This window comes from Canis lupus, chromosome 25, assembly GCF_003254725.2.
Source record: "Canis lupus dingo isolate Sandy chromosome 25, ASM325472v2, whole genome shotgun sequence".
Taxonomy (NCBI): domain Eukaryota; kingdom Metazoa; phylum Chordata; class Mammalia; order Carnivora; family Canidae; genus Canis; species Canis lupus.
Window position 1 is genome coordinate 37,847,983 of NC_064267.1, and position 16,250 is coordinate 37,864,232.

Sequence of the window (16,250 nt, forward strand, 5' to 3'; positions counted from 1 at the left end):
TAGAAGAGTAATAATTGGTTTTAATTCCAAGACTAAAAGGGCCCCCTGTCCTCATCTTTTAAATAAGGGCAAGATGATACTGTAGCAGATTTTACTAAGCATATATTTAAAAATAAGAAGACTAAATGGATGTTGTCTTTTTATCGTGATCTTTCTCGTTTGTTTCTTCATTGTTATAGCTGCCTGGAAAACCTGTGGCCTTTGCTGTTTTTCCCTTTTCTCTCAAATTCCAAGATAAGTTAAAAAGACCACCGTATGTATGATCACAATATTTGATTTTCTACACTGTAGTAAGCTCCAACATCCCAGATACATATCAAAGGCTTTCAAACTACTTTCTCATAGCAATTCTAATCTACTCCTTCAAGTTCTTGGCATCCAAGTATTGTTTGATACCGACCTCCCATAACCAGATGACAGCAAGCAAAATTCCAGACCACAGACAGTTGTCTTCTAGATCCCTATTATCTACATAGCATATCAAAACCTCAAAGTCCATAAAGACTGTCGAACATTGTGGCTGTGTAGTTGTTTGGTTCTGATATAAATTATATATTAAATGAAATGTCAAAGTACTTTTGACCATTTCAGATATTAAACAATCCTTTTCAGAGATCACAGCACACATTTAAGCACAGCAAAGAAATAGGCTTAATTTTATATCAACAAAATTCCTTATTTTTATATTTCTAATTTTATATAAAATTTTAAATCTACAAATAAAGTGTAATGATTGTGTTTCTCCAATGCGTTAATACTTACCCCTTTGACTCCTTTTTTCAGCTTATCGTCAATAAATAATGAGAGGTATTCAGGGGACCTGGAGTTGAGGTTGAGAAAATACTCAAAGTCACCCGCAATAGTTTGTTTAAAGAGCCGGTCATTATTAAATGATTCCTGGAGGAAGCGATCGAACCTACTCTTCAGATCCAATAAGCCCTTCCAAATAGAAATAAAGAAATTTAGGGTACATTATAATAATTTTTTTTCTATAAACAATACACTTACAATCAGTTATGTTTATCTTAACTTTGCTGGTAATAAATGGCTGCATTTGGTGTTAAACTTACAGGTTCTCTATTATTTTTTTCAAGTCATTATATAAGTCTGTATTAAAACATGTCAGCAATGAGGGATTGAAGACGAACTAAAGAACATTTGCACTATTTCTCCACACCCTTCTCTATCTTGACTGAAGGTAAAGCCCAAGAAAAGCAGCTTTTATTATTATTATTTTTTAAAGATTTTATTTATTCATGAGAGACACAGAGAGAGAGAGGCAGACACAGGCAGAGGGAGAAGCAGGCTCCATGCAGGGAGCCTGACACGGGACTCAATCCCCTATCTCCAGGATCACACCCTGGGTTGCGGGCAGCACTAAACTGCTGTGCCACCGGGGATGCCCAGAAAACCAGCTTTTAAAAATGTACCCAAAAAGTATTTATACTGAAACATGAAAAATTTGGGGCCTAATTTATTCATAAAATTGCCTGAAAGAGCAGCATTTTAGAACAAAAATATTTAGCTGAAAAGTTATTTTTTCTAATACCTCTAAGTATATGAACACTAAAGCATAAAAAAAGTAGTTACTTTCATTCTTGAAAACCATTTAAACAAGGTCTTCATCAGGTTAATAAATGAAAAGAAGCAGCTGAGTGTGGTTCCAATATAAATACACATACTTCGGAAAATTCTAAAATACCTAGGATAATCACACGTATTAGCTTTCCTTTGGGAAAATTAAAGTAAAAAATACAAAATACATACAGCTTAGTAAAAGTGTTCTTTTTACCAGCATGTGTCAAAATTACTTTATCACAAACTTAAAGAGAATTTTCTGTATTCACTTACCTGGATATAGTCAACAGGATTCTTTCCTTCTCCTTCCTCAGAAACAAGGGCTTTCCCTTGCTCCCTCAAATAGGAACTCATACACTCACACATTGTTTTCAAGCCATTTGGCACACGACTAAATAACTTGTACATGCAAGCAAGGTCTGCAATCAGAAAGAACATACAAATCGACTACATTAAAAATTAAGAGAAAAAATGTGAATCTGTTTATTCTAATTTGTGAACTCAAAGCTTATTTTTCCATCACTGGCACTTGTTGATCATGTGACAAATGACTAAAAAAACACTCAACAAAACAAACAAAAGGAAAAAAATTAGGCTACTTAATGGTTATTATTGCAACTTATGAAATACAACTTTCAGATAAGACCACCAATAAAATCTCTCAGTAGATTTTAGTTTACACGGAAGATACCCATACAGCATAAAAAAGCCACAAAAGAAAAGGAAACTGCAGCTTTGAGTTCCTACACGATTCTAATCTAAAACCCAGTAATACTACAAAATGTCTATCAAAAGGATAACTTGAATTATTGTGTAATTAGTAGTCAACATAATAAGGAAAATATAAAAATCAATTAAAAGTCTTACAGGTATTTTTAGGTATGTCTATCACAAAGTTCAAACAACAACATGACAGTAAGTAAAAATAAAATATACTAGGATTTATTTTATCTTAAATAAAGTTTTATATGAAATTAAAATCCATGACATGCTGTGACAAAGTTCATATGAAATTCATAGCATGTATTCCCAGTCCTTAGTATTTTCCTTGGAGGAATCCCTAATACTTCCCAGGTGATGTCCTAGGCCAATACGTATATTTTAAAAATTGTTTTACCACACTATACTGTTCTTACTTAGAATGAAAATCCTGGATTCTGTCCATTTTTTATATCATTTTTCACAAGATTAAAATGTGGTAACAGAACACTGCTTTCCCATATGTCTAGTATTTCTTTGAAATAAGAACTTACTGGGAGACTCTAAGTGTCAGAACTGTGCAATGATATAAAAAAAGCTTTATAATCAAGAACTTTTGACAATGGAATTAGAACAGCAGTTTCTAGATGGGAGGCTGGGAAATTTTTTTCTCTAAAATGCATAGTAAGTATTTTATGGGCTTATGGGCCATATGGTCTCTGTTGCAACTACTTCAGTTTTGCCATTGTAATAAGAAAGAAGCCACAGATAACACATAAATGAATGGGCATGACTGTGTTCCCATAAAACTCTATTTATGGACACTAAAAATTTATATAATTTTCATATGCAATGAAATATTCTTCTTTTGATTTTTTTTCCCCTAACCAAACTGCTGGTGGTCCAGATTTCACAGATAGGCTATAATTTACCCACCTCAGTCTTCATTTTAACAACTATTTAGATCCTAAAACTAAAGTTGTGGTTTAAAAATACTTAGAAGTTTTACAAAAGAGCTTCTAAAATTAGTTTTAGTGACTTTCAAAATCAAATTGTATTAAAAAGTAAGTTTTCACCAATAATATGTGTCCAAAGTAATCAATGTTACAGCAAATCTTACAGTTTCTCACATTTGGCATAAATTATAACAAAAAAAAATTTTTTTTAAACATTTATTTATTTTGAGAGAGTGAGTGAATGAAGTGAGGGGGGCAGAGGGAGAGAACTTCAAGCAGACTCCACCCTGAGCCGAAGCTAGGCTGATCCCAGGATCCTAAGATCACACTACCTGAGCCAATACCAAGTCAGATGTTTGACTGAGCCACTCAGATGCTCCAAGAAGAGTCTTTTTTAAAAAGTAACTTTCTCTGGTTTAATAAAAACAAATTTACATACAACTTTAAAGGAAGAAATATATAGAAATATAAGCTATTTCAAAACACATAGCAAGGATTACACAAGAGGAAGCACAGAAAACCTCTTTTCCAACCATCTTACCTTTTTTTTTTTTTAATTTTTTTAAATTTATTTATGATAGTCACAGAGAGAGAGAGAGAGAGAGAGAGAGAGGCTGAGACACAGGCAGACGGAGAAGCAGGCTCCATGCACCGGGAGCCCGACGTGGGATTCGATCCTGGGTCTCCAGAATCGCGCCCTGGGCCAAAGGCAGGCGCCAAACCGCTGCGCCACCCAGGGATCCCCAACCATCTTACTTTTTATCTCCTCTTACATATCCCTCCTCTCCTTTGTTATTCACTTAAAAATTGTTTTTCATTCCCCATCAAACTCTTAACAGGCAATATGTTTCTTTTATAAGAAGCAAGAAGCTAAAACACTGCTAAGACATCATCTAAGAACCAGGAAAACAGCTAGAGTACCATGTTTATTTGTTTTTTTTAATAGCATATCAGTGATTTCTAAAGTCATAGTTTTAAAGTAAAACTTCAGAAATTAAAAATAAGGACAACCTAACTGTTTACTCTTTTATTTATAACTTCTCATAGGAAAATCACAAAGTATTGTTTTCAGGAGAGAAAAGGGTAAACAGCTAACAAGAATAAATGCTACCATTATCTCAAAACTGTGTACTTTTATAAAGCAATTCTCCTTTTCTGAAACCTATAACTTCACAGTTCCCAGAATCAATCTACTAATTTATCTAAAATGTTATATGAAAGATACTATTTTTGCATTTTTAACACCCTTATCACAACTAATTCCCAAAAAAAGCCTATAGAAATTTTATGATTGGAATGTCAGATTTTAAAAGAATCACAAAAAAATCACATAGTATGTGGAAATGGAGAGTCTAACTCTCTTGTACACAAAAAGGACAGAAATATTAGTCTTCTGGACTAAGAAAAACACAAAAAGTGAGGAGACTAAAATGAAAGACAGGTAAATAGAGCCACTCAATTAACAAGAAATACCAAAAATCCTCATTAATAAAAATGTAAAACTTTACTCTTAAATTCTATCAAAGTTAATAAATTAATGACACATATAACTAAGACTCATTTATAATCTATTTTAATTATAGGAAAATAAAAAAATTAACTAAGAACCTGCTAGAATTATAAAGATTTAATTATATTTCAATTGCTGACACTTACCTTCTGTCTTTCCATTTTTCAACATATGTACTAGGCCCGAATTCTCCATTTCTACTATGGTTTTCATGTGCTTGGAAATGAGTTCCCTCTCGACCACTTTTACTATTGGCTCTTCGGTTGATTTGTCAAGGCAGTGCATCACCCGTTCTATTTCTTCATTAATTCTAGCTTCTACTTTCTTTATATATACTGAAGCACTGTTTTCTGCTAAAAATTTCTGGCTTTCCATCTGCAAATAAAAAAGCATGATTTTTTTTTTAAACATAGAAGCAAAATGTGTTTCTGCTTTTAACTGAGTATCTATAATGTTCATCATAAGCCAAACTAAATATCATAAGTACTATTAACATTTTATATAGTTTATCACACATATCTACATAGTCTTAATTATATCCTTTAAAGCACTGATTACATAAGAAGTTATCAATACATTATTCTTAAGCAGTGTTTTTCAAACTTTTCCAATGTACTTCAAATAGTAGAAAAAATAAGCACTTGCCAGTAAGGGTCAAAAGTATAAAATGAAGCATCTGACCCACTCAGAGTCGGAAATTCTTTTTTGATTTAATGTGTGATGATGTCTAGAAAGACTCATCATGCTTATCATAGTTTTGCTGACGTACTGCCAGTTACTGAAGTCCAACTGCCACCCCACTCCCAGTCTCAAAAGAGTATGTATGCATGTGTATACAGACACACACACACACACAAAGTTTTAGAAATAGAACTTTAAATAACTCTTAATCTTGTCTAACACCAGCCTTACAGAAATTCCACTAAACTATGTTAATCCAAATGACTTTAACCTATTTGATAGGATTAATGAATATATATCTAAGAGTTACAAAAAGGAAGACATGTTGATATAAACTATGTACAAAATTTAATAACATTTCCTACTTTAACAAAAAGTAGTTTTAGTCCCTGAAAATAATCAAGTTTCTAAGAACAGACATTAACACACCAAACAAAACTCTTGGTGAGACCATCTCTCACTCCTGTTAAAAACAGCATGTATTATGTATATATACACATGCATGCACATGTCACTGTAGCACATTTTGGAATTTTTTTTAGAATTTATTTTTTTTTAAGATTTTTTTATTTGATAGAGAACAGGGTGTGTATGGAGGGGGGACAGAGGGAGAGGGAGAAGCAGACTCCCCACCAAGCAGGGAGCCAGGTACAGAGCTTGATCCCAGGACCCTGAGATCATGACCTGAGCTGAAGGCAGCTGCTTAACTGACGAGCCACCTAGGCACCCTACACTTTGGAATCCTGACAATTAATCTTCCACTGGTTTATCTACAATGAAATGAAGGAAAATTAAATGAATGTGAAGGTCAAAAATGTTGCAAAAATATCTAGTATTAGTTGCTGTATTACTGGAAAATGGAGTCTGCCTCCTACATTATAAAATTAATAGCTCATAAAACATGATCTAGGTTCACCAGTGCAAGCCACAAAGGTCTTCCTGATTGGTTACAAACTAAAAAATAAATAAATAAAAAAATTTTAAAAAATAAATAAATAAAAAATTGCAAGTTCATTCTTTGTTTCTTTGTGTAAATGATTCGAAATGCATAGAGATCCATCCCTATATACATCCAATCAGTCTTATTAATGACTTACTGAACTGTTACAAATTACTAGAACTTTGTATTCATTTATTTTTTTAAAAACCCTATTATTGGAGTAAAAACTTTTAGGATTCAATTCAATCTATTTTGATTACACTACAGAGCTCCTACTATAATTGATGTTTTCAGGAATATGCCTCATTATCTTATAAATACTGTCTTATATTTTGTAACTTCATTACAAATTAGGACTAGTTTAACTTTACTTTTAGCAATTTAGTTGGTTCTGGGTTTGTTATACTGTTGCAAAATTCTACCAATTATACTTATTGACCTCTAATTTCCTCACCAATAGTCTTTAAAGTATATACACATGCTATAAGATCATGTTTATTTCTATACTTACTTTACTAGTAATTTATATTACCATAAGCCTGAATAGTGAGACTTCATTAGTGATGCACTGCCTGTGAATTTATGGTAAATAATTTGTAACATGTGAATATAACAAAATATTAAAGTTATTTCTAGGTTTGTAGGTTTTATAACACATAGTTTAAAAAATCATGTGTGTAAAAAGTCCAAACTCTATTTTTTTTTTAAATGGGTTCCTTCCCTGGAATGTGAGAAGAGGGAGTAGGTATCTAACGGGTATTTTTTGTGCCCTCCTTCCCAAAGGGCCTCAACAGAAAAAGGCCAAGTGTTCAATCAGTAACTACATTTAGTAACTTTCAGAATATCTTGAGAGGATTTATTTATATCTTTCACTGATTACCTGAAAAAATTCTGCAGACATTTCCAAAAAAGGAGCCTCAAAATCTTCTTCATAGACAGATCGTCCTTCGAGACCTAAAATCATTAACATCTGGCAAGCATTTCTTATTGCGCCTCTGTCAAAAGAAGTTAAACCACTTGATAATCAAATTACGTTAAAGTCTCACTTTAAAAAATGCAGCAGAAGTAGCTTTAGAAAGACTTTTAGAACATTTTTTTTAAAATCAGAGTGATCCATCTCCCATAAGCAACTCACTTATAAAATAAGTATTTAGAGTAATTTTAAATGGATGACATATCTTGACTATAATGCTATTTGTCAAGTTGTTCTCATACTGTTATAACTTTAAAATCCGAAAGAAAATTAGCTTGTCTAAATATCTCTGTGTACATAAAAACATAGAATATAAAAATATCAGAAAGCAGTAAGGAGAGAGGGAGGCTATATTGCTTGAAATGAGTACAACACACAGCTACTCCTAGATATGATTTTTATCTTTTTTTTTTTTTTTTGGTACTGAATGGCTTTGGGGCAACCCAGACCAAGCACCAAAGCTGAAACAAAAACTTTACAAGTAGTCTTCTATTAGCTGCTCTGTGTACAGACACACAGAGAAAGCAGTCTTTCGTGCTTTAAGCCTCTTTAGCTGCGTGTCACAAAAATGGTACTGCAGTCATGTAAGGGGAGGCAACGTGACTTAACAGAACGGGTAGTAGTTCTTAGTCATTGGAGACTATGTTCAACAGTTTTCTTCAAATATGCTAAGAATGAAGGCTAGGCCAGAGCCTTTTAAAGAGACAAAGAGAACCAAAAAATGTTATCACACAGCAAAAAAGGATCAAAATGCCAGCATAAAAAATACATGAAAAACCAAAAGGGAAGACTAATGGCTGATTTGTTTTTAAAAAGTACATTAAATAGAAGCTCAGAAGGGTCTCTTCTAACAACACATGTGTGCTTTTAAGTTAAAATCCAGGTAACTTTCTTAATTGTTTTGAGGATTTTCATAATGTGCTGGGCAATAAAACTTTTATTTATTTTAATAAGATTATGACACTAAATTGGTTCTCAGGATATTAAAAAACCATTAAAAAACCAAACACTGAAATATAAAAAAGATGATTATACCGATCTACAACTTCTCCTTTTCGCTCTCTTGCGATCATGTCCAATAGCGTTTGTCGTAGATGATCCCTAATACACCCATAACGTACAACTTGATCTCGAAAAATAATTAATCCCAAATTGTAGACATTCTCCACATTATTTTGTTGTACATATACACGGTCCTGCAGTGAAACAATACCATAAAACGTGAGCACAACTCCTGCAAATATAATCACTTGAGCTACAATAATACAGGAAATAAAATCCAAAAGCAATTTTTCAGATGAGAAACACTTCAAACTATCTTTTTTTTATCCACTTCAAACTATCTTAAGCACCATGGAATTTTCTAGCACCTCCCAAGTTATATTAAAGTTAGTCTTTACAATTTACAAATGTACAATTTACAAACAATTGAATATATGTGGTCACCCATTTAACCTGAAGAAAAAAGGGGGTGGGGACGCAAGCACCATTCCCAGGGAAAGGCAGGTGAGTAAAGAGCAGAGGAGAAAGGTAGATAGCAAGGTAGACACATCCTCCTTTCTCTCTAGAGCCATATCATGTCTGACCATGGTTCTTACTTTCTCAAATATTATACTTGAAGATCATAGTCTTTGAAGTAAAATTAAGAGCCAAATGAAATACAGATCCATGTAACTTAAGCCGATTGCTTACTGGTAAATATTAAAAGGCTTTAATGCCTAGAATATAGCAGCATTAATAAAAACCTCTTGTCATTTCAAACAGATTACTTGTCATCTTATTTTCAAGTTCCTGCCAACTTGATTACAGGTGTGTCTCACTTTACAGAGCACATATAATCCAGAATTATTGGCTATACAAGCCCTATTTTGTGTATTACTTGAAAATCCACATTTATAGCAAAATACACTGGAATAAAACTACCAAGTTTTTAATTCACAAAAGAATTAACAACAGAATTCCTTTCTGTTCTTAACCAGGATCTCTGTGGGCCTCAGTGGATCTGTGAACTTCCAAAAATTATAGAATTATTATGTGTTTGCTAGTATGTAAGTACTTTGGAAACAGAGCCCATAGCTTTCACCAGATTCTTAAAGGCATTTATAATCCCAAACCAGTTAAGAACCACTGCACACTGTGATCCTGGAACTTTTAAAAGGAACACTGTCATTACAAGCAAAACCAAGCAAAACTACCAGGTGAACATAGACAGAAGCTCAACCACATCAGTGATGCAACTAAAATGGCACCGACCAACTCTCTGAACAATTGCTGACTAAATTCTCCACGAGTAGCATTCTCTTCATGTGACGTCACTCCTGCAACCTTCCTCCATTCAGTTCATCCAGGGCATAACCTTAATGGCTACAAAGAAAGCCGCTCTTTGATTAGTATCTTCGCTGCTCACATTTCTACATTCTATATAATCTTGGCACAAGCTCACATTTTTAAAATCGTGCATAACCCTTAGGTAAGTTCAAATTTTTCACCGATGACTCTCCCGTAAATTTTTTAAAATTATTTTTTCTTCTTTTTTAAATAGGCTTTCACTTTTTTCCCCTTGTACAAAACTATGTGGTGGCCACAGCTGGAGCCTGGGTACCCTGCACGGAGACTCTGGTGTTGGGTCTTTACAAGATACCGGTGAGTTCCTGATAGGGAGACTTGATGAACACAGTCTTTCCAAAGGTCGAGGGCAAGATAGCTGTAGGTCTTGGAAATGGCATCAAAAGTGGCCTTGGAGAAGCTGCCCAGGGTGGCAGTGCAGGCCCTAGCGGAGATGTAGCAATCATCAATACCAGCCATTTTCAGTAACTTCTTGGCACAGAGATTGAGACAGTGCCAGTGTCTTGGGCGGGGGCAAGGGGGCAGGGATGAGGCACACCAGCAGAAAGCCACAGTGACCGGTCACCTTGCATGGGACAGTGTGGGGCCTGTCGATCTTGTTCCCCCCAGCAACCTTACCACATGGGGATTTTGGAAAGGTTGAGCCAGGGTGATGGCCTCCTTCCTGGATGGCAGTGGCTACCTCCTCATACCACTTAACACCCAGACCAACTTGTCTGTATATTAAAATATAATACATGTTCAATGAGATATGAAGACTTTTGTCTTTGAACATGAATCTTGTGATTGGAGTTCAGTGTTCTTTCTTCCATCCACTCTCACATACTCTGTTTCATTAGGATGGAGCATGAACTAGAGACATTTGTGAAGCAATCTGAATGTAAAAAAGTCCTTCTAGATTTTTACAATTCTGTTCCTTTCTTTTAAATTATCCACACCTAATTTGAACCAGTGTTTGTGTTGCCTTTGTCAAGTCTAAAACAATCTAGTTTACCAAAGAACAAATTCTATTGTTTTTAACACCATTTTATTGATTTACATGGTATTAAATGATGTATTAATAACAAGGACAAGTGGCATAAACAGGATTGAAAATAAATACACTCAGTAAACATAAAGCATAAAGTAAACATAAAGCTCAACTGGTACAAGCAAAATAGAAAAGAGATACTGAAAGTAGTGAAAGCAGCAAGAGATTTTGCATCAGGCTGTTTTATAGCTAGACTAGAAAATACCGGTAATTCTGGCAAGCACTACAAGTTCCAACTCTACATGCCTATGGGACTTGCAGGGTGTATGGGGGTCAGATACCTATCATACATGATGTATATATGGCACTAGCAAGTTTAACTTAAGAAACCAAATGTTCTTAATTAAAAGAAATGCCAAAAGAATGAATCAGACTTTATTGATTTTGGTGAAAGTGCACTACCTCTAAGAATTACAGAACAAAAGACACATATAATGTAATCTTCAAAGTAAATTATGAATTTTAGAGTGAAAATTTTTTTAATATTCTCCTTTTTTGGCTTTCCTGCAGTATAATTTATATGCCATAAAATACACTCATTTTAAGAGTACAATCCAGTAACTAACAGTACATTTATTTCTATGGTTGTCTAACCATGGCCACAATCCAGTTCTAGACTATTTCCGTCACCACAAAAAACCCCATGAGCTTGTTTGTAGTCAATCCCACTTCCAGCACTCCTGCTCTCTCTCTCTCTACAAGTTCCCTTTTCTGTCATTTAATATAATTAAATCAAATGTAATCTTTCATATCTGATTTTTTACCAAGCATAAAGTTGCTAAGATTCATTAATGGTGTTAACATTTATCATTATTTCATTCCTTTGCAGGGCTGAATAGTACTCCACTATATGGATATGTCACATTTAGTTCATTAGCTGATGGATATTTGGGGCTTTTTCCAGTTTTTGTCTACTATGAGTAATGCTATGAATGTTCGGGTAGACATATGCTTTCATTTTTCTTGGAACATATTTCTAGAAATGAAAGTACTAGATCATATGGAAACTGCTAAACTGTTTTTTCAAGTGAATTTACCACTTACAGTGGATTTTTGTTTTGTTTTTTAAAGATTTTATTTATTTATTCATGGGAGACAGAGAGAGAGAGGGAGAGACACAGGCAGAGGGGGAAGCAGGCTCCTCGCAGGAAGACTGATGTGGGACTGGATCTCAGGACTCCAGGATCACGCTCTGAGCCTAAGGCAAACGCTTAACCACTAAGCCACCCAGGAATGCCAACAGTGAATTTCTAAATGCAAAAATAATAGATGTGGAGTAAGGAATTCTTCGTATGAACTCTGGCTGTACCATTAGCTGTCTGTGTGACTCTGAGTAAGTCATTATCTTCTCTGGTCCTGGGCAATGTAAAGGTAATCTCTAAAATTCTAGTATGATTTCCTATAAAGCTTAACTCTGATAAAAAATTAATGTATATGAAGGATCAAGATATACTTCACTATTATTTCTTCCCTTTCTATTTGTTACCAGTCTCCCTGGCTGGGTTTCCCTTCTCCCAACCCTAAGCACAATGATGTGGGTCAATCTATAACCTGGGTTTTGGCCAATAATGTTGCCCAGCAAAAAGGCAGAAAAAGGGTCAGGTACAACTGATGAATTCTTCAGGTATATTCTGTATGGGGAGAAACAATGGTTTAGTAAAGGAATTCAGGTGTGATGGGAATACATGGTTAGAATGAGTAGGGAACAGAACATTCAAGTCCATGAAGATGACTGGAGACGAAATACAAACGTCATATTTAGTATAAGACCTAAACTTTTGTCTTTTAATATGCGACTTACAAGGTGTGTATAATGATTGCAATTAAATGAACTATAATATTAAGAAAATCTGTTAACCCTGAAATTTGATTATACATAAGAAAGTGCTAATAAATGTACAAGAGAAAACACAAAATTGAGTGTGGCTGTTTAAATTAATAATACAAGTTACTTATATTACACATTTGGTATATATGATTGATTACCATCAAGCACAATAAAAGATCTACCTGTATATACTCAAGTGTTTATAGGTGTATATGTTAAACAGAAATGCTTGCACACGTTCACATAAACTTGTGATCTGCACAATATATATTAAAATATTTGCTAACTAAGCATGCTTAACCTTCTGTTTCCTGCCTACTAGCACTATCAGAAGGAATACAGCCTGTGGGTACACAACAGCATTTTACTAATGGATTCTAACAGGAATCTCTTTGTTAAAAAAATAAGTGGCTGGGGAGCACCTAGTTGGCTCAGGCAGTGGAATATGCAACTCTTGATCTCAGGGTTATAGGTTTGAGCCTCACATTGGGTGTACAGATTACTTAAAAAACATTTTTTAAAAAATTAACAGCTGAATTTATGTAATACAATATTAATGAGGTTCTAATTATATCACTGGAGGACTTTTATTTTGTGTATGTTTCTAGGTGAATATTTAATTAAAAAAAAATCTAAAATCTCACATCTAGTTAACCTCTAACTAGCTAAAAGAATACAACTTCAAAGTAAGGACAAGATGAACTCACCCCAAAAGAAAGAAAAAATATTAAAGAATAATCTAAAATAGTATTTAAATCTCAGGCTTTATGACCAAAATATAGTTTGTATGAGCCCATTAGTCATTTATCTATTGAAGAAAGCTAAGCAGAGACAGAAGTTGGTGGCTGCTTCTATATGGCTTTTTAAGCCAAAATACAGCATTTTAAATATAAAATGTTCTGAAAAACATGTATGAAAGCTTAATGTCTGAGTCAAACATTAGATCTACTAAAGAGATGGGAGTTTCATCGCTACATGAATAGAGATTCTCAATCTCTATTTATGGTTCTCTCTTAGGGATTGCTATTCCTAGGCCAAGCAAAACTACAACAAGCATGCCTCTTCACAAACTAGATGAACCCAGGAGTGAGGAGGAGTAACTAATGATGGGGCCATCTCATTGCCATCTGCTTTCATAGACATGAGGAAAAGCCAGACTGCCCCAACACCCTACCTCACAATGCTATCCCACTTATTTCCACTTCTAGTCTTGAAAGAATAGCTTTTGAAAGGCCAACTTCCCTGCCAAGAACAACTATAAATGCTAGATAAGAAATTTAAAAGTGCCACTTAAAAGCATCAGCTAGGGCAGGCAGGTCTCTAGGACTTGAGATAGAGACAGACTGGAGTCCCTCTTTCCCTGCCACACACACACACACACACAAAGGCGACCTCAATCAACTGATATCCATGTAAAACTCCTTCAGCAAATGCCTACTCGTGGCCTACGGCTCTTCACATTACCTGTCGACAAGAGGACATCAGCCTACATGGTACTTGGTCCTATAAGGCCACAGATATTACAAATCCCACCAACTCGGGAAATTTCTGCTTTCCCCCTTAACTGATGGCTTTACCAAGATACTAAATATTTTAACTATGAGATCAAACTTAGCATGCAATGCAGACACACAGAGCTTATGAAAGCTAAACCTACGCAAAGTCAAGAAGTAACTTTATGAGTTTAAGAACTTCATTTCTCAGGAATTGATATTTAAAAAATCAAAATAAAAGAAAGAAATTATAATGAAATTCAAAAAATAACATTAACTCTTACTACTTAATTTACTTGCAAGAAATAGTTCAGCAAATTTTTTAACCAAGTTTTATTTTTTAAAAAGAGGATAAAAGATGAATATAAACAAGGGTTAAAATCTTTTACAAATAGTAAATATTTGTCCTGCTCATAAACTAGAGATACATCCTGAAAAGTTTAGCTCATTTTTTAAAAGAAAAAAACAAAGCAAATAACGCTGTAAGTAGCTACTGTCTGTTAGAACATGTTTGAACCTGCTTTCCCAAGCTTAATCACTAGGCAATCTTCTATCAACAAGTAATAAATATAAGTGTTTTAAAACAGGTTCACTTTCAAGCCATGAAATATATACAAGTTAAGAAGGCTTAACATTATGAAGATAGAAATAGAAAATTAAAAAAAAAAAAAAACCTGGGAAAAGTAACAAGAAGTTTCTAGTGTAGTTATATTAAAAAAGAAAAAAAAAAGTCTCTTTAGAGCAAAATTTTAAAAAACCATCCCAGTATTTTCCAAAATGCCAGTGACTGACTACACTATAAAAAGGGCACCAGTAAGAGATTTAATAGTAAACTGCCAGACAGAATAACATTTCGGGACTTAACAATGTTACTGGGTAAAGTACATGGAAAAGCACAGAATACAGTTGGCTTGAAAGCTCCATGACTAAAGCTCAAAGTCATAGTTTCCACCACTGTAAAATGGGTCCCAAATCTCTCAAGGCTGTCAAAGTTTTTAAAACAATGTAGTTGTAAGAAATTCTATTTAAAAATAACTTTCATTTGTTTTAAGAATTGTATCCTAGGATATCTGACAAATCAAAACCCTAGTCGTATTTCTCTAAAGCTGTTTAAATCGAACCAAATACTAAAATAAAAGCACTGTTCCCTACACTAAAATTCAAAGATCTAACGGGGGTGGGGGGTGGGGGGGACGACGACGGGACCATCAACGCTAGAAAACAGTACCTATTAGAACCATAGGAGTAATATTCACGTAACAGAAAGCAAAGTGTTGGAACAATGATATTCTAAGACTTTAGAAAGGAAGACCTGTATTAGAGAAGCAATATAATTCAGGGGTGAAGAACTCAGATTTAAGAGCCAGATAGGTTATTTCAATCCTATCTGTGCCATTTACTAGGTGTGACTTTAACATCTGTGCCTGTTTTCTCATTTTCAAAGTAACCTACCTTAAAATGCTATGCTACTCACTTCCACTCCTAATATTGAAAGAATAGGTTTTACAAGACCAATTTTTCGGCAAGAACAACTATATTAGCTGGATGAAAATAAAAAGCTACCATCTCTTCACACCCATCAAAATAGCTACTATCAGAAAATAAAGTAAAACAAAAACCCAGAAAATTACAAGTGCCGACAGGCAAGGATATGAAGAAACTGGAACTCTTGAGCATTGCTGATGGAAATGCAAAATGGTGTCATTGCTACGGAAAATAGCATGGTGGTTCTCAAAAATTAAAAATGGAATTGCCATATGACCTAGCAATTCTACCATCCGGCTATACACTCAAAATAATTGGAAACAGAGTCTTAATGAAACATTTGTATACCCATGTTTATAGCAGCATTATTCAAAATAGCCAAAAGGTTGAAATAACCCAAGTGTTCACTGACAGATGAATGGATAAGCAAAACGAGATACACACATACAGCGGGATATTATTCAGCCTTAAAATAAAGAAAGGAACATGCTACAACACAGATGAACCCTGAGTCATAAAAGGACAAATACTCTGTGATTCCATTTGTATAAGGTATCTAGAGTGGTCCAATTCATATAAACAGAGTACAATGATGGTGACCATGGGCTCAAGGGAGAGGGGAATGGGAAGTTGCTGTTTAATGGACAGAGTTTTAGTTTTACAAGATGAAAAGTTCTGGAGGTGGATGGAGGTGATGGTTATACAACAGTATGAATGTATTAATTATCACT

General features: G+C 34.3%; 1 protein-coding gene across 5 annotated transcripts in view; it reads right to left on the minus strand.

Annotated features, from left to right (window-relative positions):
• CUL3 (cullin 3) overlaps positions 1-16,250 on the minus strand; it is an 87,543-nt gene that overhangs the window by 20,026 nt on the left and 51,267 nt on the right. For all 5 annotated transcript variants that reach the window (XM_025463231.3, XM_025463230.3, XM_025463229.3 and 2 more), the window contains 5 exons: positions 8,373-8,533; positions 7,245-7,359; positions 4,890-5,118; positions 1,852-1,997; positions 763-939 (listed from right to left, as the gene is read on the minus strand). In XM_025463231.3, the coding sequence (XP_025319016.1) occupies positions 763-939; positions 1,852-1,997; positions 4,890-5,118; positions 7,245-7,359; positions 8,373-8,533 (828 nt within the window). The remainder of the gene's footprint in view (positions 1-762; positions 940-1,851; positions 1,998-4,889; positions 5,119-7,244; positions 7,360-8,372; positions 8,534-16,250) is intronic.